The following is a 21646-nucleotide window of genomic DNA, read 5'->3' on the forward strand; positions in this document are numbered from 1 at the left end:
TAGCGTTAAGCTGGAGCAGTCTCAGCGCCGGCCGCCATTTTGTGCAGCCGCTGGGAAGGAAGGAGACGCCTAAACCGCGGCACTGCCGGGTTTGAGCGTAGCCAAACCTACCCACTGTTTTTATAACCCCGATTCTCTGTGTTTTGCTCCCGTCTCCGACGAGAGAGGCGGCGACGGTGGCGTCTGCGACGGGAGACAGCGCGTCGGAGCGAGAGAGCGCCGCGCCTGCCGCCGCCCCAACAGCGGAGGCGCCGCCGCCATCGGTCGTCACCAGACCGGAGCCGCAGGCCCTCCCAAGCCCGGCCATCCGTGCCCCGCTCCCAGATATCTATCCGTTTGGGACCATGCGCGGAGGCGGCTTTGGGGACCGGGACCGGGATCGTGACCGTGGAGGGTAAGGGGGGAGGGGGAGAGAGAAGGCCTCGCGTGTGCGTGGGCCGGGGGGAGGGGGGAAGGTTGTTTCCTGAGGAGACCGCAGCCTGCGGCGGAGCGGGAGACCTGGAGCGGAGTGCGGTCCTGGGAGCGACGCCCCCGCCTCCGGGAGGCAAGGCGTCCTGGGACATAACAGCGGTTTGGTGCGCGGGCCTGCGGGTGGGCCTGCGCCCCGGGATCACGGGTGACCGGGGGGGGGGCGGCCTGGCGACGCCCCAGCCCCTCCTTGCGGACCGCCGTCGTGGCGGAGTGCGGGAGCGGCGCCTCGGCGCCCGGCTTTCGAGCCCGGCCGATTTGGGCAAGTCATTTGATCTCCAGGCCTCAGCGCTCATCTGTAAAACACGGATGTTCTTGCTGAGAAGAGGAGGAGGTCTCCGAGTGCGGCCTGGGAAAATCTTGACGCCAAATGGCTTCCCTTGTGTTATCTGTCGCCAGAGATCGCTCTTAATGGAACTGGAAAACTAGAGACCAAAAGGCTCATTTCTAGTTTTAAATAGATCTTTAAATCCCCTTTGGCCGTATCTCAGATAATTCGAAGGAGGCACATTGGACCGTAAAGCAGTGGAATTGTTTGCCATCTAAATGAAATTATTTGAGGAGGGAAGGGTTTGTTTTATTGTTACTATAGGGTTCCTCCCCATATTCCGTTCTTTCCTTCTCCAGTTGGACTGGGGTATTAGTTTTCCCGGCCTGACTAGAAAGTTTTTGGTGGGATAATGCCGCGGTTGAGTTAACAAGATTAAACCTGAAGTCTTCCCAGATACTGAGATTGAAATCTTAACATCAGTTAAAGGAAAAAGTTGCTTAACAGAGTAATCTTCGTTTGTGCTGTTACTTTTTTGTAATAAACGTCTTATATCTGGATAAAAAGTAATGCAACGCCAGTTATTAATATATGTGTGACCTTGTGCAATATCTTGGACCTTTGTGAGCCTATTTTCTCAACTGAAGATGGACATAATAATTGCCTTTACTTTGTGCATTGTTCTCCGGAATTGAGATACTGTGTGAAATTGTCTCTTTGTAGTGGGTGTTGTTAATGATATTTTCTCCAAACATTTTTTGTCTTTTGTGGTTCAAATACAGAAGTCCCAGACTAGTCACAAGCACTTATTATCATTTGAATTACAAAATAAAAGGGATTACTTTGTTTATGCCTTGTTAGGAAGGAAAATATTTGAACTTAGTGTTAATTTGGAGGGCTAGAAGTGGAATGTTTGCTTAGTGTTTCACAGTACAGCTATATTTAGAAGTGAATTTCAGCGCAACCACTTAAGACAAAGAATTTGACATTACCTAGTAGAAAATGACCCAGTAATTCTTATCTTAAGCTTTATACCCCAGACACTAAAGCCTAAAGAAATCCTTGTACATGTTCCCCAGCATTCATGTATAAAAAGTATTTATACCAGCACTGTCCGTGACAATATTGGAGACTGCTCATATGTCTGGATAAAGTGTGGGTATTCATACAGTAGAATACAATACAGCAGTGAAAAGAAAAACCGTGCATCAGCATGGATGACTCACAAACATAGAGTGAAAAAGCAGGTCGTGGTAAAAGAATACCTATAAGGCTACATATGACCAGAGGTGGTCGTTATGGGGTTTGTAAACTTGAAATAGGCACAGGGAGCTGCCAAGGTACTGATAATGTTCTATTTCTTTGCTGTGGGTGTTTGGTTTAATAATTTAACCATATATATGTTTAACAATAAAAGTATTTGAAAAAGTGAATTACTGATCCATACTTTACCCCATATTGACTATAAGATGACATTTTTTTTTGTTGTTCTTTTCAAACAAAATGACACTTTCATAAGGTCTGTGTCCTAATTCTACATTTACCATGAAATTTCATTTATGATTTGAATTTTTAACATTCTTAATGGAATGTTACAGAGCTGAAATGGATTATTATTTTGAAAAGGGAATGAAAGTGAGATCAGTGGATGTGTGTTTGTAAAATCCCAAAGTGATGTGCCTTGTACATTCAAACTAGCATGATATTGCATGTTAATATATATATATATATATATCTTCAGAGCTGCATTTATTGCAAAGCAATCAAAATATTTAATGAACAGTATAGTATGCCAGGGATTAGGATATGTGCATCTTTGAAGGATGGCAGCAATGTGCTAAAAAATTCTGTAAGAGGCTACACTTGAATATTGAGGTAAACTTCAATTATAAAGGTGGAAGATGGCAAATTTTTAAAGAACTCCATGTTTCAAATTATATCTGTAGTCTGGAATGATATGTCTTGGATAAATAGTCAAGACAATAGGGAGATGGGAAAAACCTCTTCCTTTCTTTGAATACGCCTTAAAAGGAACGTTACTTTCCAGAGTTTTCTTGTAGATCGTTAGTTTAAGGTCTGGGTAGCATTGGAATGCAGGAGCACCATTGAATGAAACAGCACCTTCTAGGAACCACATAAATTATAAAGTAGGCTGACAGTCTCTAAAAATTGGTATTACAATTCTTTGTAAGCCTGAAAATCTAAAGACTTAGCTTACCTATTATTTAGATCTGTGATAGTTGCTTCATTTGTAAGGGGGGTTCATCCAAGTGGTCTTTGATTATTCAATATTGAGCTTTGGGCCTGAAGGCAACTTGAAGAAGTCATTGATACTGTATCTTCAATATATGTGTGTATATATATATATATATATATCTTTGCTTCTGTTTTGATTCCTGATTTCTCTTACCAGTTCAGTAGTATAAATGGAATCCATCAAGTTCTACCTATTGAGTGTAGATACTCTGGTCCCAAGAAAATTTCCCACCATCCATCTTTGTATGTTTGTATTAAGAGAAAGTCTAGTTGAGTAAGTTTTAGAACACTTTGAGTTACAGGAAGTTGAGGCCCTTTAAAGTAATACAGCTACTGGCTGTCAATTATAAAGTGGAACCATCTGCAAGATGATGTTATGAGTGGGTTAGAGTGGAAAAGGGAATTCAAATTCAGGAGTAAGGAAACGGAATGAAAACATAGTGTAAGTGTATACTACTTGTATACAGAACAATGCCCCATACTTTAATAGGTTGAAATACAGAAATGAGGACCATCTTTTAGGAATAGTGAGAACATTGCAAGTTCGGCTAGTGGTCATTTGTATTCCAGTTGAACTTGTCTGTTAGGAATGTTAAATAAAGATTGGCTTTAAATCTGTTTGAGTTTTTTAAACCTTAAATAAGGGGTGCCTGGCCGGCTCAGTGGAGCATGTGACTCTTGATCTTGGGGTCGTGAGTTTGAACCCCACATTTCGTTATAGATTACTAAAAAGAATGAACTTAAAATAAGTAAAACCTTAAATAAGATTTACTGGTATTTTTTTGTTTATAGTTAATAGTTCTGTTTCCCTGGGAACAAAAAGGAGAAAGTAAACGTGGAGATGAAGAGGAAGAAGAGGTCATAAATCAGTTCTGGCTATTCATTAGCATAAACTAAAGGTGGAGAGTAGCCTACTAGTCTTAGAGGGGCCCTAGTAGTTTTCCTTAGATTAGCAGACAATAGGAGTGCTTACCACAGTTATAGATAAAAGGTTCAAGAAACTTCAAGTATGGGGCAACTTGGCTTGTAGTCTTTTTTTTCTTGCTTGTCCACAATGTTGCCTTTAATTTAAACTTAAACTAATGTCTTGCCTTGCCTACATGTCTGAGTATTACACAGGAATAGACTTCTGTTTTATTCAATTTAATATCTCCAGGACCACTTAAAACAGTACCTGGTACAGTAACTGTTGAGTGAATGTAGTTATGCTAATTTGTACTGAGTGCTTACTATGCCAGGTACTTTCTTAAGCGCTTCATCTTAGTCTCTGAAGTAAGTGGTAGTATTATGTCTGCATAAGAAACTGGAGTACAGAGAAGTTAAATTGTTCAAAATCATACCATAAGAGGCAGAATCAAAATTCAAACCTTTTCAGTGATTCTAGAATCTGTGTTGTAATTCCTATATTTTTCTAAGCATGGGAGTTTTTAATTTTTCACCTATTGTAATCATACCTGTAACGATATCATGGGATAGTAAAGGAAGTTCTACAAACTTTTTCTCCATACCTTTGAAAAAGAATTTTAAAAAATTACTGTTTCACAAGAAAATCTTTTGCTTGTTTATATGCCACCTAAGGTATATTGCTTTTTTAATACTAAAAAACGTAAAAATTTTGATGTTTCTAGATTTGGTGCAAGAGGTGGCGGTGGCCTTCCTCCGAAGAAATTTGGTAATCCTGGGGAGCGTTTACGTAAAAAGAAGTGGGATTTGAGTGAGCTCCCCAAGTTTGAGAAGAATTTTTATGTAGAGCATCCAGAAGTGGCAAGGCTGACTCCGGTAAGTTTTGGGGATTGATTGATTGATTTACCTTTTTTTCTATACACAATAATGACCAAGTTGACATATTAGGCAGCCTTTACTGCTGTTAGATGTTTTATTCTCATGTGGTATTTCCCTTAGATTCTTATTAAGACTGCTGGTACTCATAAGAGGAAATAGTTTAAATACATACCTAATCTATTGTTGGTTCTCATTTATTGGCTATGCTTCCCAATTTGTCATGTATGAGATTTTAACTGTATATGAGGTTCATGTCCTTTCATCTACGAAGTTAGGTTTAAAACATTGGCGGAATGTACTTCTGTTTTTTTGACCTCATTGTGATTGTTTTGGACTCTACTCATGGAATGGTTACTCGTTCAAAAAAAAGTGTGATGGAAAGAGCACTTAGTCCCAAGTTCCACTTTTTCTCCCTCTTCCTAGTTCTGACCTTGGGCAAATTACTTTTAATATTTCTGAGTATCTGCTTTCCCATGGGGAAAATGGAACTCTATCACTTGCTTCATTGACTCACAAAGTTGGGGGGATCCTTACAAATCGATTTAAGTTGACTGTATATGAAAGCACTGTAGAACTGTTAGACATGTTTTCTAGTGTAATTGTGGATTAGATCATTGTTCAGCTTGACTGGAACATAAAGTTTTGCACGTTTAGAGTAACTTACTCATTTTTTTTACTTTGTTTTCTTCCATAGTATGAGGTTGATGAACTACGCCGAAAGAAGGAAATTACAGTGAGAGGGGGAGATGTTTGTCCTAAACCTGTATTTGCCTTCCATCATGCTAACTTCCCACGTAAGTGTTCTTCAAACCAGGTTGTAATTGTTAATTTTTGTTGAATGGTAAATATGGGTAATGGGTTATTTAAAGGTTTTGATTCAGGCTCTGTATTTTGTTGAAGAGGCAGGTAGAAGCCTTTCACAAAGGTGGTAACATGTAATTTTTTTTTTAACTTCAAAGCTGGAAGTAAATGCTGTATTGTTGCATAAGAGATTTTTTATGCTTATCTAGTCTTCATTTTAAAACTGAGTTTTTCATCTTCCCCTAGAAGTTTTGCCTCTACCTTTTAGAAAACAGAACGAAATTGCTTTCTAGCTGGATATAGCTTAACTTGGCAAACATGTGACTAACAGCCTTGTGCCCATGCTCTGTTAGAAACTTTAGGGCAGTGATGTTAAAGTATTGAAGGGAACGGTAGATAGCTAAGGCAACAGTCCTGAGAGGTAGAAGTCAGCAGGTCAGAGATTGAGTAACTAAAGAAAGAAACAGCATTTCTCTTGGAGAGATACGAAGCTGCGTGAATCTTTCCTTTGTTGAGTTGAACAGTTTCGTAGGGTTCTTTTGGCTTTGTCCTTAGTTTTACCTAAAAGCACCGACATCGCTTCCCTTACAGAATATGTAATGGATGTGTTGATGGATCAGCACTTTACAGAACCAACTCCGATTCAGTGCCAGGGATTTCCTTTGGCTCTCAGTGGCCGAGATATGGTGGGCATTGCTCAGACTGGGTCTGGGAAGACACTGGCGGTACGTACCAGCAAGGGAATGTTAATGTTGTGGTAACTTATTTTGCTATTCTGATTATCCTGTTAATTCTTAATTCTTAAAAAATTCTAATTCAGCTAGTTAGGTAATATTTCAACTTTCTTAGCTATGAGAAATGTGTGCGAGTATTTTGTGTTCAAGTTTACGTTACACATAATGTGTAACAGTTGTGAGTTCTGTTTTCACTTTTGAGGTTAGACGTTATCAATTAACTGTGATAATTTAGAATAATGGCTTAGTTTTGGAATAAGACTGTTGTTCTTCCTCCCCCCCAGTATTTGCTCCCTGCGATTGTCCATATTAACCACCAGCCGTACTTGGAAAGGGGAGATGGCCCAATTGTAAGTGTGTTTATAATTCTAAAGATAACCACAATGTAATGATAACTGTGTTCCAGGCAGTGTGCTTTGCTTGTGTTTTCAGATTTCATTCTCAAACCCACCCTCCATATCTAGTAGTGATGTTATCCCCATCTTACTGATAAAATTTTGACATAGTGCTATTAAATGACTAGTCCAAAGTCATACAGCTGTTAAATGGCTGAGTTTGAATTTGAACCAGTCTTACTCTTAACAGACACTGTGTGTACTGCCTTTATATTACTTCATATTACTGCATTTACTCTGCAGTAAATTCAAATACACTTCTGAATTGCTCGATGATGCTGTGAGGGATAAGGAATTGGGATATGATGTCCCTGCCATGTGTATGTAAGTCAGATTTAGGATGTGTATTCTTTGTGGTTAAGAAATACTTCTGTAGGGGCGCCTGGGTGGCACAGCGGTTGATCGTCTGCCTTCGGCTCAGGGCGTGATCCCGGTGTTGCGGGATCGAGTCCCACGTCAGGCTCTTCTGCTATGAGCCTGCTTCTTCCTCTCCCACTCCCCCTGCTTGTGTTCCCTCTCTCGCTGGCTGTCTCTCTCTGTCGAATGAATAAATAAAATCTTTAAAAAAAAAAAAAAAAAAAAAGAAATACTTCTGTAAATGTTTATAAAGCAGTATGGTTTTCTGGTGATTATTTTCACTTACACTACTTTCTGTAAAATGTGTGTAGTGGTTATGAAACATTTTTAATAATTCTTACCTGTTTTCTTAAAGATTTTATTTCTTTATTTATTTTTGATAATAAAAAATAGTTGCATTTATTTTATTTTTTTTAATGTTTTTTTATTATGTTAGTCACCATACAGTACATCCCTGGTTTTTGATGTAAAGTTCAATGATTCATTAGTTGCGTATAACACCCAGTGCACCCTGCAATACGTGCCCTCCTTACTACCCATCACCAGCCTATCCCATTCCCCTTCCCCTCTGAAGCCCTCAGTTTGTTTCTCAGAGTCCATAGTCTCTCATGCTTCACTCCCCCCTCTGATTACCCCCCCTTCTTTATCCCTTTCTTCTCCTACCGATCTTACCTGTTTTTTAAAAATCAAGGGGTGCCTGACTGGCTCAGTAGAGTATGCAGCTCTTGAGCTCAGTGAGTTGGAGCCCCATAATGGGTGTAGAGATTACTTAAAAATAAAATCTTAAAAAAAAAATCAGCTTTTTGTTTTTACAAATAGGTACATTATTACAGTCTCCCAAATACTCACAAAAAGAATAATACATTACTTTGCAATATGAAATACATTCCATATGGCTAGTAGAATAAGCTTCATTATTGTTAGCTAATATCTCATGGATCTGTACACAGAACAGGTTGCAGTTGTTAACAGTATATGTTAACCTATTTCAAAGAGTTTTAATTTTGTGTTATTTCGATTGTGTGTAAGTCATTGTTTTTGCCAAATATGTCTGGCTGAAAGCTTAAACTAGAAGTCAGAAAAGTATCTGCTTTGCTATTACCTTATTCATCTGTTTTTTTCCTAATATTTAATCCATGGTTAAAGCCACTTACTCAGTTTGTGAGCATCGTTTAGTTAAAACTAGGTAGTATAATCTGTAAATCCACTTAAATAGTACACAGACTATAATGAATCCCATATCAAAAGTAAACCATCTCACGTGCTAAATATTCTGTTTTTTGCCACACTCCACGGAACTGTCTTAAACTCTCTGCCTTCCCCACTCCCTCACATAATTTTAAAGTACCAGATTAGACAATAGAAAAAGAATTTAGGTAACCTTTTTTGTTTTTTTTCTTTTTTAACTTGGGATAGGTGTCTTAAACATGTGTGTTTATTTCAGTGTCTAGTTCTGGCTCCTACCAGAGAGCTTGCCCAGCAAGTACAGCAGGTAGCTGATGACTACGGCAAATGTTCTAGATTGAAGAGTACTTGCATTTATGGAGGTGCTCCTAAAGGTCCTCAGATTCGAGACTTGGAGAGAGGTAATTAAAAAAAAAAAAAAAGTAAGAATTAATGTTTTTTCTCATTTTACCAATTTTTATGAACGAATTTGGAGAGGAAACTAGTGGGTTCTTGTTGGAAAAAATCAGTGTTTCAGCAGCTTAGAAATTCTCAGGTATGGTTAAACTGCTATTAAGAGAATGTTTAACATAGTAGAGACTTAAACTTTGTGGGGATCTGATGATTATGCATAAATCTACGTCATGCTTTTCCAAGTATTGTGTTAAAATTTAGCTAGTGCTCTGCACTATTGAATGCAACCACCAGAGCTGGTGCTGCTTAGTTTGCTGAGGCTTGGACAGTGTATATAAAGAATTCTTAATGTACTACATCTTTGGTTTTGTTTTACAGGTGTTGAGATCTGTATAGCTACTCCTGGGCGCCTGATAGATTTCCTGGAGTCAGGAAAAACAAATCTTCGCCGATGTACTTACCTTGTATTGGATGAGGCTGACAGGATGCTTGATATGGGCTTTGAACCTCAGATCCGTAAAATTGTGGACCAAATCAGGGTGTGTAAAACTGATGACACCCTGTCTTTATGCTTATTGCCTGTCACAGTTCCTTAGCCTAAAAGAAAGCTTTTCTTTTCCTGATAGCCTGATAGGCAGACATTGATGTGGAGTGCAACCTGGCCAAAAGAAGTAAGACAGCTTGCAGAGGATTTCCTTCGTGATTACACCCAGATCAACGTGGGCAATCTGGAGTTGAGTGCCAACCACAACATCCTCCAGATTGTGGATGTCTGCATGGAAAGTGAAAAAGACCACAAGTAAGAAGATTTTACTGCTTTGATAATGCTGTTAAACCTTTCCTAATAATTCTCCCAAAATTAAAGCATTGAAGAAGTCTGAAATTTTTTTTTTTTTAAAGATTTTTTTTATTTATTCGACAGAGATAGAGACAGCCAGCGAGAGAGGGAACACAAGCAGGGGGAGTGGGAGAGGAAGAAGCAGGCTCACAGCGGAGGAGCCTGATGTGGGTCTCGATCCCAGAACGCCGGGATCATGCCCTGAGCCGAAGGCAGACGCTTAACCGCTGTGCCACCCAGGCGCCCCAGAAGTCTGAAATTTTTTGAGGCCCCAAAACATTAAAAGCATTATTAGCTTTCCAACTATCCATTCTTTATCTCATTTTCCAGCGCATTGTGGTTATAAGCAAGGATTCTGGATCCTTAGAATTAAATCCCAGTTCGGATAGTTAACAGCTGTCTAGAAAATAACGTGAAAAGGAAGTACTGTAGCTTTGGGGAATTGGTATTGTAGACATAGCTTCCATATAATGTATGGGGGGGGTCTTCTCTGAATGTGTGCATTTTTGCTGGTCTTGTTTTCAGGTTGATCCAACTCATGGAGGAAATAATGGCTGAGAAAGAAAATAAGACAATAATATTTGTAGAGACAAAGAGACGCTGTGATGACCTCACTCGACGGATGCGCAGAGATGGGTGAGTACTGCGCAGAGGTAATTAGCCACAGGTTTTGTATTTATAGTTCATTTGGAATTTCTAAATTGGTATAATGAATGTTATATAACATTTCAGTAATGCCTGTCATGCACTTCACTCTTTGGATGGACACAGTCATCTGTTCATGTAGCCTTAATAAACCGTCACAATTCCGTGTGGTAGCACTTCTTCTTAAAGTTTAGTTTTCCTCTTTTTTAAAGATTTCTGAAATATTGGTCACTTTTCTTCTGACAGTTGGCCAGCTATGTGTATCCATGGAGACAAGAGTCAACCAGAAAGAGATTGGGTACTTAATGGTGAGTTCAAAACTAAACATTGTCGGTACTCTGTTTTAGGGATGGGCAGACTTTCTCTAAAGGATCAAGAAGTAAATACTTCTGCTTTGAAGACTGTCAACAGTCATTCAGCTCTGATGTAGCAAAAAGATGGTCGTAGGCAATATGTAAAGAAACAGCTTCGCTGTGTTGCAAAAATAAAAATAGATACTGCCAGATTTAATCCGTAGGCCAGAGTTTGCCTATCTCTGCTCTCATTAATTATTAGGGACATTTTTTTTTAGCATATCTCTTCTGTCCTTGAAGGTCAATAATGCTGGCTGTTTACACTTTTTTGTAACTTAGACCACCCTTTATTTAATAAGGTCTTGTCGTTATTAATGTTCTGGTGATGTAATGTTCATCAACCTGGAGAGCTCCCCAAACCCTGTACTTTTGGTGGGTGGTTTTTTTTTTTTTTTTTTTAAGATTTATTTTAGAACAGGTGAGCAGGGGGAGGGGCAGAGTGAGAGGGAGAGAGCATCTCAAGCTGACTCTGCGCTGAGCTTGGAGTCCTGTGTGGGACTCAATCTCACGACCCTGAGATCATGATCCAAGGCGAAACCAAGAGTTGTACACACAACCGACTACACCACCCAGGTGCCCCTACTTTTGGAATTTTATGGAGGCTTCATAGCATTGGCCTGATTGATGATAATAACTCACTCTGTAGTCCCTCTCCCCTTCTCTAGGGATGGGGGGGTGGCTAGGGCTGAAAGTTCCAAGCTCTTAACAGTCTTATAGCTTGGTCTTTCCCGTGACCAGCCCCCATCCTGAAGCTCTCCAGGATTCCACCAAGTAGTGCCTCAGCACAAAAGGCACTGTGATCACTCAGGAAATTCTGAGGGACTTGGGGTCTCTGTGTCAGCAACCAGGCAAGGTCAAAGACTAAGAATAAAAGACACTTCATAGCATCTCTGTGTACAAGGGTTTTAGGATCTCGGCCAGGACTTGAGGGCAGAGGAAAGTAGGGTTTCTCCTTTGACTCCACATCTTTAAATTTGCTTCCTCCCCCTGCCCTCTACTTTTGGTATTAATTTGGAAGGTAACTTCAGTGTCATAATTTAAGGGAAAATTCTAGCTCATTTTAATTTTGTTACGAATTGCTACAGAGTTTTAATAGTACTTCATTAGAGGTAGTTTATTGTCTGTTCCTCTGCTAAAAGCGAGTATAATAAAGATTTTCAAAGTACTATTTCTCTTGAATTTAAAAGAGTTTGGCATGTTTTGACACCATTATTTGAAGTTTAACGTGGTAAAATAAAAAGGCCAGATAGCTAGAAATGGTTGTACAGTCATTTTATAAAGATAATCATTTAGCCTTGGTTGTATAACTTGGCTTTCATGGTACTATGCTTGTTTTACAGAATTCCGTTCAGGAAAGGCTCCCATCCTCATTGCCACGGATGTAGCCTCCCGTGGGCTAGGTTTGTATAGATAGGTGTCTCTGTCAGTGGTATATGTATCTTTTGGTTTAAAGCTTTGTCATTTCAAATTAGAGTTGTATATTCGTGTGTTTAGATAAATATTTAAAAGAGACGAATACAAAGTGTGACTTTCTCCCCTCCCCCCCCCAACAACTTTTTTTAACCTTGGTTATTTTGTTTTGTTTTGTTTTTCCTTTTATTTTCAAAGTCTCTTCCTGCTCCTGACAAACAGGCTTTGGTCTGCAGCAAGGCCTAGGCATGACTATTCAAACAGTTAGAGGGACAGGAGACATTCAGTTGAACGGCTCAGCTTCTTCCTGGTTTTATTCTATTTTCTGGCTGGATAGAAAGAGCCCGATTGAACCTGGCTCTTAGAAGCTAGTGTCCGCAGTTCTCCCTATACCAGTCTGTCTGTGCTAGATGTGTGTGTGGAAGTCCAATTCCATGAATGCTAGCATAATACATTCTTGGATTAAATAAGTCTATAAATGTGTTACCATTCAGCAGTTAAATCTATATTGCCCAATGGTATTTACTGGCGTAAAATTATCGTGTACACTCAGTTATCCCCTCTTCCCACCCATGTTTCTGTCATCAGTGTGCTGTCTTCCAATTTAAGAACTTCATTTGAAGCTCGTGTTCTTTTGGAGTTTTCCACCCATTATGATTTAAGATTTATAAACCATTTTGTGGTACTTTATCCCGTTACTCTGAGGTAAACCAGGTATAACTCAAACCTTTATATTAGAAAAAGATGACATTTTTATCACAAAGATTTTTAAATTATTGACAGGTATTGAATTTCTTGCCCAGTAAGGTGCGAAGTACCATATTCCCTTGTAATACTTAACATAAAGTGGATAAGTGTTCAACCGGAATACAAAAGAATGAAGGCTTTCTATACATTGCACTCATCATTCCCTCCTTCAGAGGTGGTGACCTGCAGCCATGACTGAAAACTGTCTCTGCCCTCTGAGGTCATGTCTGGATCTGTGCGGTTAGAACTCGGGCCTGTTGGGAGAAGAGGCTGAGGCCTGAAAGCAGTTTACACAAAAGCTTTCAGTGATGGTGGTTTTTAAACAGGCTTGCTATGTGCTGGTAGCTTCTTTGTGCATCTTGCCTAGACAATTAAAAATATTTGTTCCTTTTCCCCCTGCATTTCTAAACCAAATCAATTGGCTACCATTAGAATAATTTAGACTCTTCATCCCACCCCCACTCATCCAAGTGAGGGGAGAGGGAAGGTACCTGAGTCTGTTTCTTGTTACTCAGCATCAGTGCTTGTTTTGGGCCCCTTTGTTTGCTGCCTTGTAAAAATCAAAAGGAGGGGGAAAACCCACCAAAATGGCAGAATGCTGACCAAGGTCCTACAAGATCCTGGAAAGTGAAGGCTTCTACCTCACAGACAGGGGTGCAATTTTCAGCTGAGTCACCAGGCCTTTTTTCACTTCCTGTCGAGCGATGGCCTCTTAAATGTTCCCTTCAGGTAAGTTCTTCACTTCCCATAGTTTTATGATAGTCATCCTCAGGAAGCCACTATTCCCTTTCCACTGGGATAGTTTTAATTTTTCCTTTTTTTTTTTTTTTTTTTTTTTTGTTTAAACTACACACTGTGAAACTAAAAGTATTGAATTTATTTTGTTTTGTTTTTTAACAGAAGCTTTGATATCAGCTGCAGATCACTCAGTACATGGCCGAGGCAAATCTACATTGGCCCGAAGCAGCTCTAGATGAGCCTATTGGCTAGTTTCAGTCCCTCCCCATTAGTGATTGGATATCAGGCCATGTCCTAGGGCTTGTCAGACAAAAAAAGTTGTTATCTTAGGCAGCTGGCCAAAACAATAACTTTTTCAATTTCTTACCCTGCTACAGCATCTTCTCTAAAGGCAGCAAGATAATATTGTGGCAGTGCACAAATAACATCAGGGCAGGCTTGACTGGAGAAAACCAAATTCTGCGCTTGCTCCTATGTGCCCGCAGCCAGCTCTATGTGTATACACACAGGACACCTTTCTAGTATGAAGACCTGGCACCACATCTGTCCCCTGGTGAACCCCTCCAGAAATACTCCCAAGTCTTAGGTTCTGATCTGTTGACTCCAGTTCCCAGTGCTTTCTGCTAGGAAAGCACACATCTGTGTATTCAGGGCAGTCCCTCAACTTGCTCTGCTGCCCATGGTCTGACACCATGGGACTGACGAAGGAGCATTATCCTAGCTCTGAAGATGCGGCCATGGAGCACAATTTCCCATCCCCCCACCTTCTATCCATCCTGGCCCTGTACATTTTTGTTTTTCCTTCGTTGCATCAACGACCCTAGCCGGAGACTCACGCTGCCCCCTGTGATAACTGCCTTCTCGTCTTTCTGGTGTGATTTCAGGACTTTAGGGGTCAGTAAAGACTGAGGAGCCTTACTGTAATAAGAAACAGACATAATGCCCCTTTCTTCATAGGCCCTTTAACAACAGCTGAATTTTTTTTTTTAATCATCTCCCCTTTCCCCCTGAAATTAATCCAGTCTGGGCAATAGATGCAGTCTGACCCTTTGGATGTAACTTACATTTTTTTATTAATTATTTTTTTCTACAATCACCCCAATTATCCTTGGGGGAGGCGTTGGAGGACCTGAAATTTTTACCCGAACCCAGGTTCTCCGGCGCTTGGCAACCAAATGGGGCTACAGAGAAGCATCTAAGCCAGTTCACAGAGCGAGCGTGTGTGGGGACTTCTCACTGCCACGGACCCTTGATGCATGCTCCCCGCGCTCCAGTGGTCCCGTGTCAGAAGGCGGAGTTTTCGAAAGGAGGCCGCCAAAAATAAAAGGCAAAGAGACGGGATCGGCTGCAGCGGTTTCCCAAAGGAGGAGGGAGTGTGCATCGGTCTGGTAACAAACAGAGAATGTTTTTTAATTATTTATATCACAAAAATCTGTGTTTTATCTAGGATATTTTCTGGATATTCTTTGTAAAATGCAGATTTTTTTCCACAAAACATTAGGATTCTTTGTTATATTAGATTTGTTTGTTTAAGTAGGTAAAAATATACATTTAGCTGAAAGCATTACACTAACATTTACATACTTTAAGCATTAGGAGGTTATTCAACCCAATTCCCAGCAGTGGATAGAACATTAAACTGTCTCAAGGTTTCATGGTTTTTCCCACCCTCTTTGGCTATTTAATTTCCCAGGTTATGTAGATAATCTGCAATAATTAAAGCAAGTACTGAGTTGAAATAACCTTGAGTTGAGCAAAAAAAAAAAAAACCTCATTTGGCAGAGCTGGGCTTGGTAGTACAGTGAAATTTTAGTGTAATGTGCTCTTGCGGAAATTGAAAGGGGAAAGATAATTCGGATAATTCTGCAAAGGAAAATAGGTGTGTACTTAACTTTTTTAAATATGAGAGCAAACATTTTTTAATACAAGTATTTCAATTAAGTCTCCTTGAAAATGTAGTAATAAAGTATATGAAGTTTCTTTTTTCATTTTGCTCTGTGACTGGTTTAAAGGTAAGTTTGTTATATTACTGGTAGATTTTGCCAGGCTTCTCCCAACAGAGTAGAAGTAATTTGACCTTGTACCTTATTGGTGATACCACTTATTTTCTACGTAGACTTTCCAGTTTTGAAAAGGAACTGGAATTCGGTACAATTCCTGCCGGTATGTTGGTTAGAATGAAGAGGCAGGAGTTTGGATGGTTGGATGGGATTCCCTTAGGATTTTACAGCTGATAAAGACACCACTTCCTGTGCATGTCCCAAGAATCATTAATCCTCTTTTACTCTGTTGGGATGAGTCTTTCTTTGTTCCTGTGCAGAGTGGTTACTAACTTAATCTTCTTTCCTCTTGCTGTCATCTGCATTCGTGCTTCCCACCTGTTGTTGGCATGTCCTTTACCTTCTCTTTCCCTGCCACATCAACCTACACACTGACTCATCGTTGGTTTTGAAGATGTGGAAGATGTCAAGTTTGTGATCAACTATGACTATCCAAACAGTTCAGAGGATTACGTGCACCGTATTGGCCGAACAGCCCGTAGCACCAACAAGGGCACCGCCTACACGTTCTTCACCCCAGGGAATCTAAAGCAGGCCAGAGAGCTGATCAAAGTGCTGGAAGAGGCTAATCAGGCTATCAATCCAAAGCTGATGCAGTTGGTGGACCACAGAGGAGGCGGCGGAGGAGGGGGTAAGGGTAAGTCCTGGAGTTCTCCAGGTACTGCCAAAGGTATCTTTTTGTGCTCATTGTGTCTTTGTTTTCTTTTTTTTCCCCCCCAAGTCCTGTGAAGGCTTTTGGGTATGTTGCTTAGTAACAGAGGACAGTGATGAGTAGTTTTTCATAATCTCTTCTAAGTAAGATCACGTGAAGGGGGAGGGGGGCTGCCATGATTGTCCTCCTTGTGCAGCCCAGTATTTCCATAGACAGTAATATAAAACTGACTTGTGTTTTGAAGCACATGGTGCATGTTCAGAATTAAGCTGAATTCTTCAAAAGCCTTAGTGTATGTTAGGTTTTTGGTTTTTCAGGTGAAGAGTAATTTTATACCATTTTATGATTAATAGAGACAGGCGTAGTTAATGAATCTGAAAATTGGATAGTTGTAAAATATACTAGGATCGGAGCTTCTTGACTGCCAGTTTGGTATTACTTTGTCCCAGACTTTGTGCGTGCTGAATCTGTTAAAATTATCTGAGCAGTTTCTTAAATAATAAGGTTTTTGTTTTTTAAGTGGGTTTGGAATTGAGCCTAGGATTCCAAAGTTTGTGAGGTAATTCCGATGCAGTTAGCTCCACAAAGCAACATTTGAGAACCACTGTGTGCCAGGTAGGGTGCTCCGAACCTAGCTGCTTGTGTTTTTTTAACCTGTGGTAAGTCACCTAAACTTCTTTACCATTGTTCCTGCATTTTGAACACTGTGTTTTCTTGGTAAATCCTCAGGGGAAAAAGGACCTAAAACAGTGAGAAGTTGAATGACCTTTAATGTCCACCATTCTTTTGAGTATGTCCTATTAACGAATCAAATTTTGGGTGTAGTTTTTAAAGTAACAGATTTGGAGGCTGGCCTAGCTAGAGATCAAGAAAGAAGTTTGAATACTCTTGTGCCTCGTCGAGTTTTTACATCTGATTGTGTTTGGATTGTATATCTGGCATTAAAAATATCTCATGTCCTCCCCTCAGGAGGTCGTTCTCGATACCGGACCACTTCTTCAGCCAACAATCCCAATCTGATGTATCAGGATGAGTGTGACCGGAGGCTTCGAGGAGTCAAGGATGGTGGCCGGAGAGACTCTGCGAGCTATCGGGATCGTAGTGAAACCGATAGAGCCGGTTATGCTAACGGCAGTGGCTATGGAAGTCCAAATTCTGCTTTTGGAGCACAAGCAGGCCAATACACCTATGGTCAAGGCACCTATGGGGCAGCTGCTTATGGCACCAGTGGCTATACAGCCCAAGAATATGGCGCTGGCACTTACGGGGCCAGTAGCACCACCTCAACTGGGAGAAGTTCACAGAGCTCTAGCCAGCAGTTTAGTGGGATAGGCCGGTCTGGGCAGCAGCCACAGCCACTGATGTCACAACAGTTTGCACAGCCTCCGGGAGCTACCAATATGATAGGTTACATGGGGCAGACTGCCTACCAATACCCTCCTCCTCCTCCTCCCCCTCCTCCTTCACGTAAATGAAACCACTCAAGTGGTAGTGACTTGTGCAGACTTACTACAGTTAAAGGAACGCTGTCTTTCCCTTTTTTTCTCTTCCCCTTTTCTTTCTTTTTCTTTTTTATTTTTTCCCCAACCATTGTGATTTGTCTTTCATGCAGATTAGTTAGAATTCACTGCCAGGTTTCTTCTGTCCGCCAAAATGATCCAGTCTGTAATAATAGATTTTGTAAAAACATATATATATAGCCGACTGGAAGAGATTCCCCCCCCCCCAACTTCTTGCATGTTGAGGATACTTGAGCTATTTTTCATCTTAAAAGGTATTAGGCCCTTTTGTGGGAGCCCTTTTTTTGTTGTTGTCCTGAGTTGGGGGGGGAGGGGGGAGGGTAGAGGGTTGAATTCTGCAGAAGAAGATGGCATCTGTGCTTTAGGTTGCTCTCATTACTGGGTTAGAAAACCAAGAGGGAATTGCCTGCACATTTTCTGTAATGCTTTTTAATGTTCCTCAGGCCTGATGAGTTTTTAAGACAGTGCTTTGCCATTGTCGTTTTGGCTGATTGCTTGTTAAGTGCATTTGACAGTTTAAAAAAATTCCTAATTGGTTTTGTCTCCCTTATATTCTGCCTTGCCCCTTCCCAATTACTGAAAAATAACCATTTTAGTCCAGTTAGACATTGAATTTTTGAGTTTAAGTGTATCTTTTAAATTAAAAACCCCAAGTGTTTATTGCGATGGTTAAATGTAGCATCTCAGCATCTGGGTGGAAGCTGCCTGTTTTTCTTCCCCACATAACCAGGGACCATCTGTGACAAACATTTTCCAACTAGATAGCTGCTCTGAGCAGAGTGAACATAAACGCTCACTGAAAATTTATTAACCAGTTATAACTTAACCAGTTAAGTATGCACTCACCTGCAGTATAAAAACCACCTTTAATTATAAACAGAATATACTCAGTGGCAAATTTTATTTTTAAATTCAGTATCTGTAGAGCTAGAATAAAAGCACCTCTTTGCTAATACTCAGCCCTTTTGGCCAAATTATCTTGAATAAAGAATCTTTGGGGTCTGTTAAGAAAGCTCTTAATTCTCTTCATACTCTTCTCTGCAGTGCTTTGTAACAGCTTTGGGATGCAAAATTTCTTCAGCATCCTTTTGCACTCAGCTTTTTACAGGTAGGTAGTGCTTAAGTTACAGAGGACTTAAGTCCTCACTTTTCTTCCTCCTGAAGGTAGGTGAGTTTGTCCCCTTCATAGTGATACTGTTTTACTGAGACTTCTGTAGCACATGGGCCTAGAGGGAATGTTCTGCTCTGCGTTCACTGTAACAGGACAGGGAGATCAGACAGCCCCAGAACCCTCTTCCATATCCAGTGTTAGACTATTAATTTTTTGTGCTATTATTGGTATTGTTCATTAACAACGTAGTTAAAGGGGGAAGGCTCCACTGCTTCCTTTGGCTAAGGCCTGAGGGTGCATGCTGGTTTGTAATATCTAAATACTTGAGGGGTTTTTTGTTTTGTTTTTTTTTTCTTTTTAAAATTCTTCAGGGAGAGAGAAGGGATGGTTTCTGAGGGGTTCTGAAAGTATGGTTGAATGTGCAACATACAGGTAGGTTGTCAGCATCAGCTGAAATGTACGCATGTAAGAACTTTGACATGTCTCCCCCCCCCCCACTTTCTTCTTCCTAAATTACTTCTTTTTTCCCCTTCTTCTAGAAGTTGAGGCCGAGGGAGGATGGTAGGCACAGGAAACTTGGCAAAACTGCTCTGTGCTTTTAAAACCAAAGTGCCCCCTCACCCCCTGCCAAAAAAGAAAAATAACTTTATGGTGTAAGCACTGACCAGTCCATTATAGATATTTCTACACCAAAATTCTGATTGTTTTTTAAACAGAGGTGCCACCACAAGGGGTGTCCTACTTCTATCTTGCGGGTCTTAAAGCATCCCTTTGTGGGAAAGGTTTCTGGGCAAGCAGGTGGTATTTAGTCTGCTGCTTGCTTCCCTTCTTCCGCCAGAGATGTTGTCATAAATCAGAATAACAGCATATTCCAAATCTCGAAAGCTATTGTGGCCTGAGCACAATTGAAATCTAGCAGTTTTTTTCCTATATAGCTTTAGAATAACTCTTCTGCTTCTCTGTCACTCATAATTCAGGTTCTGCCTTTGCTTCAGAACATGAGCAGGAGAGTCCTCATGTGATGGTAGTTGTTGCAGTCATGGTTGAAACTCATTAGGGAAAGGATTTCAGTACTAAGCTACGGGGCTGCTTCTCCCCAATTCCTCCCTAACAATTCATTGTGTGGACTTCTCTCATCTAAAAGGTTGGTGGCTTTCGCTTGGGATCAGTGCTCTATTCATGTTCTTGCTGGTCTCTGAACACATTCCTGTTGCGTTAAGACTTGAAAGATTGTAGATGTGTGATGTTCAGGCACAGGATGCTAAGAGCTATATTACTATTCTTAGTTTGTAAATTGTCCTTTTGATACCATCTTGTTTTCTTTTGTAGGTATAAATAAAACACTGTTGACAATAAGGTGTGAACTTTTTATTGCTTGAAAATTCTGACTCTAGCCCAGTAGTATTCTTTGTTTTTATTTGCTTCAAGACCAAGGTTGGGGGGGGGTTGTTGGATTGAGTAATCACTTTAGCACCTAAAAATGTGTAAGGAAAGTGGGACTGATCGGTCTTAATCGAAAAATTTGAGTCACAAAGCAACAAGGCCAGGCACCAAGTAGGTGAAGACTTGGGCATTTGTTTCTTCGTTGGTAAATGGTTGTCATGGTCGTCGTACCCGCCTAGGTTACTGGGGTTAAAGTACTGTGTGCAGCTGCTGTGAACTACAGCAAGACCCAAGTCTGTTTTAAAGGTGAGGCAGGAACAACCAGTTAAGTATGCACTCACCTGCAGTATAAAAACCTAGCCAAAGCTGATAAACTTGGCTTTTTGCTTGTGCCTTGAAGGCAGAAGTGAAGTAACACACCTGTAAGACTAGATCACCTCTGTATCAATCACTCCCTAAACGTGGTCTATCTGGAAAGTGAAAATCACATCGCATGCGTCTAGTACTTGAAGTCTGCTCTTTAGGGACATTTGCCTTACGCACAGACACCTTTCCGGATGGGATTGACTTGTTCCTTAGCATGAGGCTCACACTAGGACTTGGGGGAGCAATAGTTTGACCCATACATGGGTTAAGCACCTAAGATTTCTTGATACCCAGTTGATGTGAGGCACCATGCTTGTATAATTGGCCTAGGTTTTCTATTGCTGCTATAATTTAAGGGACAGATTGGTGAGAACGTCTTCTAGGTAGAATGATCAGTGCTTTGCTGAAATTCACACTAAGCATTTTTCTCATTTTCATTTTAACATTTGGCCCGAGCTCTGTAGAAGTCCAGGAGAACATTTCAAATAGTTTGTTCAGTGTCCTTGTTAAGGTGTTAGAACCATCTCTGGGGCCCTCAAATTGGCATTGGAAGACTTAACTTCTTTCCTTTAAGGACTAGAAGAAAATGGGAGATGAAATGAGAATTGATTGCAATGATGAAAAGACTCCCTTATTAACTGCAGTGTCCTTGATCCCTAGTTCATAATAGCCGTTCGGCTGTTCAAGCCAAGGGGGAAACTTCATCCCAGGTTAACTACAGACTCAGTAATGCACCCCCACCCCTGCCTCCAGTCTTGGTTACTGATCCCACTTTCCCTTAGGCCATAAACTCAATAGTTGGCCTCCATTTCTTTTTCACCTGTGTCCAGTGCCTCTCCACTGGACAGCTGTCCACACATGGGTGACCTCTTGAACTGCCACTGCCCCATCCCTAGTCTCCCCACTTCTCCACTGGACATCTGTCCACACACGGGTGACCTCTTGAACTGCAACTGCCCCATCCCTAGTCTCCCCACTTGGCTGCCTTTTACTCTCCACAGCAGCTGCTGGGCTGGTTCTGTAACTTTCCACTTGGCACTTTGCACTTGGCAGTGCAAACCTGTAACCCCCGATCTTGCTTGACCTCTGAGCTCTCCAGCTTTACAGGTTGTGATCACACTAGCCTTTATCACACCGACCTGGTTCCAATCTCGGGGCTCCTCCATAAGCTATTCTGTGGAATG

General features: G+C 40.8%; 2 protein-coding genes across 3 annotated transcripts in view; one reads left to right on the forward strand and one right to left on the reverse strand.

Moving 5' to 3' along the window:
* On the forward strand, positions 1-20069 carry DDX17 (DEAD-box helicase 17). 2 transcript variants are annotated; one of them, XM_026479269.4, is made up of 13 exons: positions 1-394; positions 4621-4771; positions 5469-5568; positions 6167-6300; positions 6594-6659; positions 8506-8647; positions 9018-9178; positions 9266-9438; positions 10003-10113; positions 10369-10430; positions 11816-11875; positions 15825-16067; positions 17052-20069. In XM_026479269.4, exons 1-13 carry the CDS (start codon positions 345-347, stop codon positions 17555-17557), a joined length of 1959 nt encoding a protein of 652 aa, XP_026335054.2. In that variant the 5' UTR covers positions 1-344; the 3' UTR covers positions 17558-20069. The 2 variants fall into 2 exon arrangements, with proteins under 2 accessions (XP_026335054.2, XP_048073769.1); XM_048217812.2 differs by having other exon boundaries at positions 15825-16061.
* The window catches only part of KDELR3 (KDEL endoplasmic reticulum protein retention receptor 3), a 12448-nt gene continuing 9814 nt past the window's right edge, over positions 19013-21646 (reverse strand). The window contains exon 5 of the mRNA XM_026479630.4: positions 19013-21038. Within this exon, the coding sequence (XP_026335415.2) occupies positions 20998-21038 (41 nt within the window). The 3' untranslated portion in view covers positions 19013-20997. The remainder of the gene's footprint in view (positions 21039-21646) is intronic.

This window comes from Ursus arctos, unplaced genomic scaffold (genome assembly GCF_023065955.2).
Source record: "Ursus arctos isolate Adak ecotype North America unplaced genomic scaffold, UrsArc2.0 scaffold_21, whole genome shotgun sequence".
Taxonomy (NCBI): Eukaryota; Metazoa; Chordata; class Mammalia; order Carnivora; family Ursidae; genus Ursus; species Ursus arctos.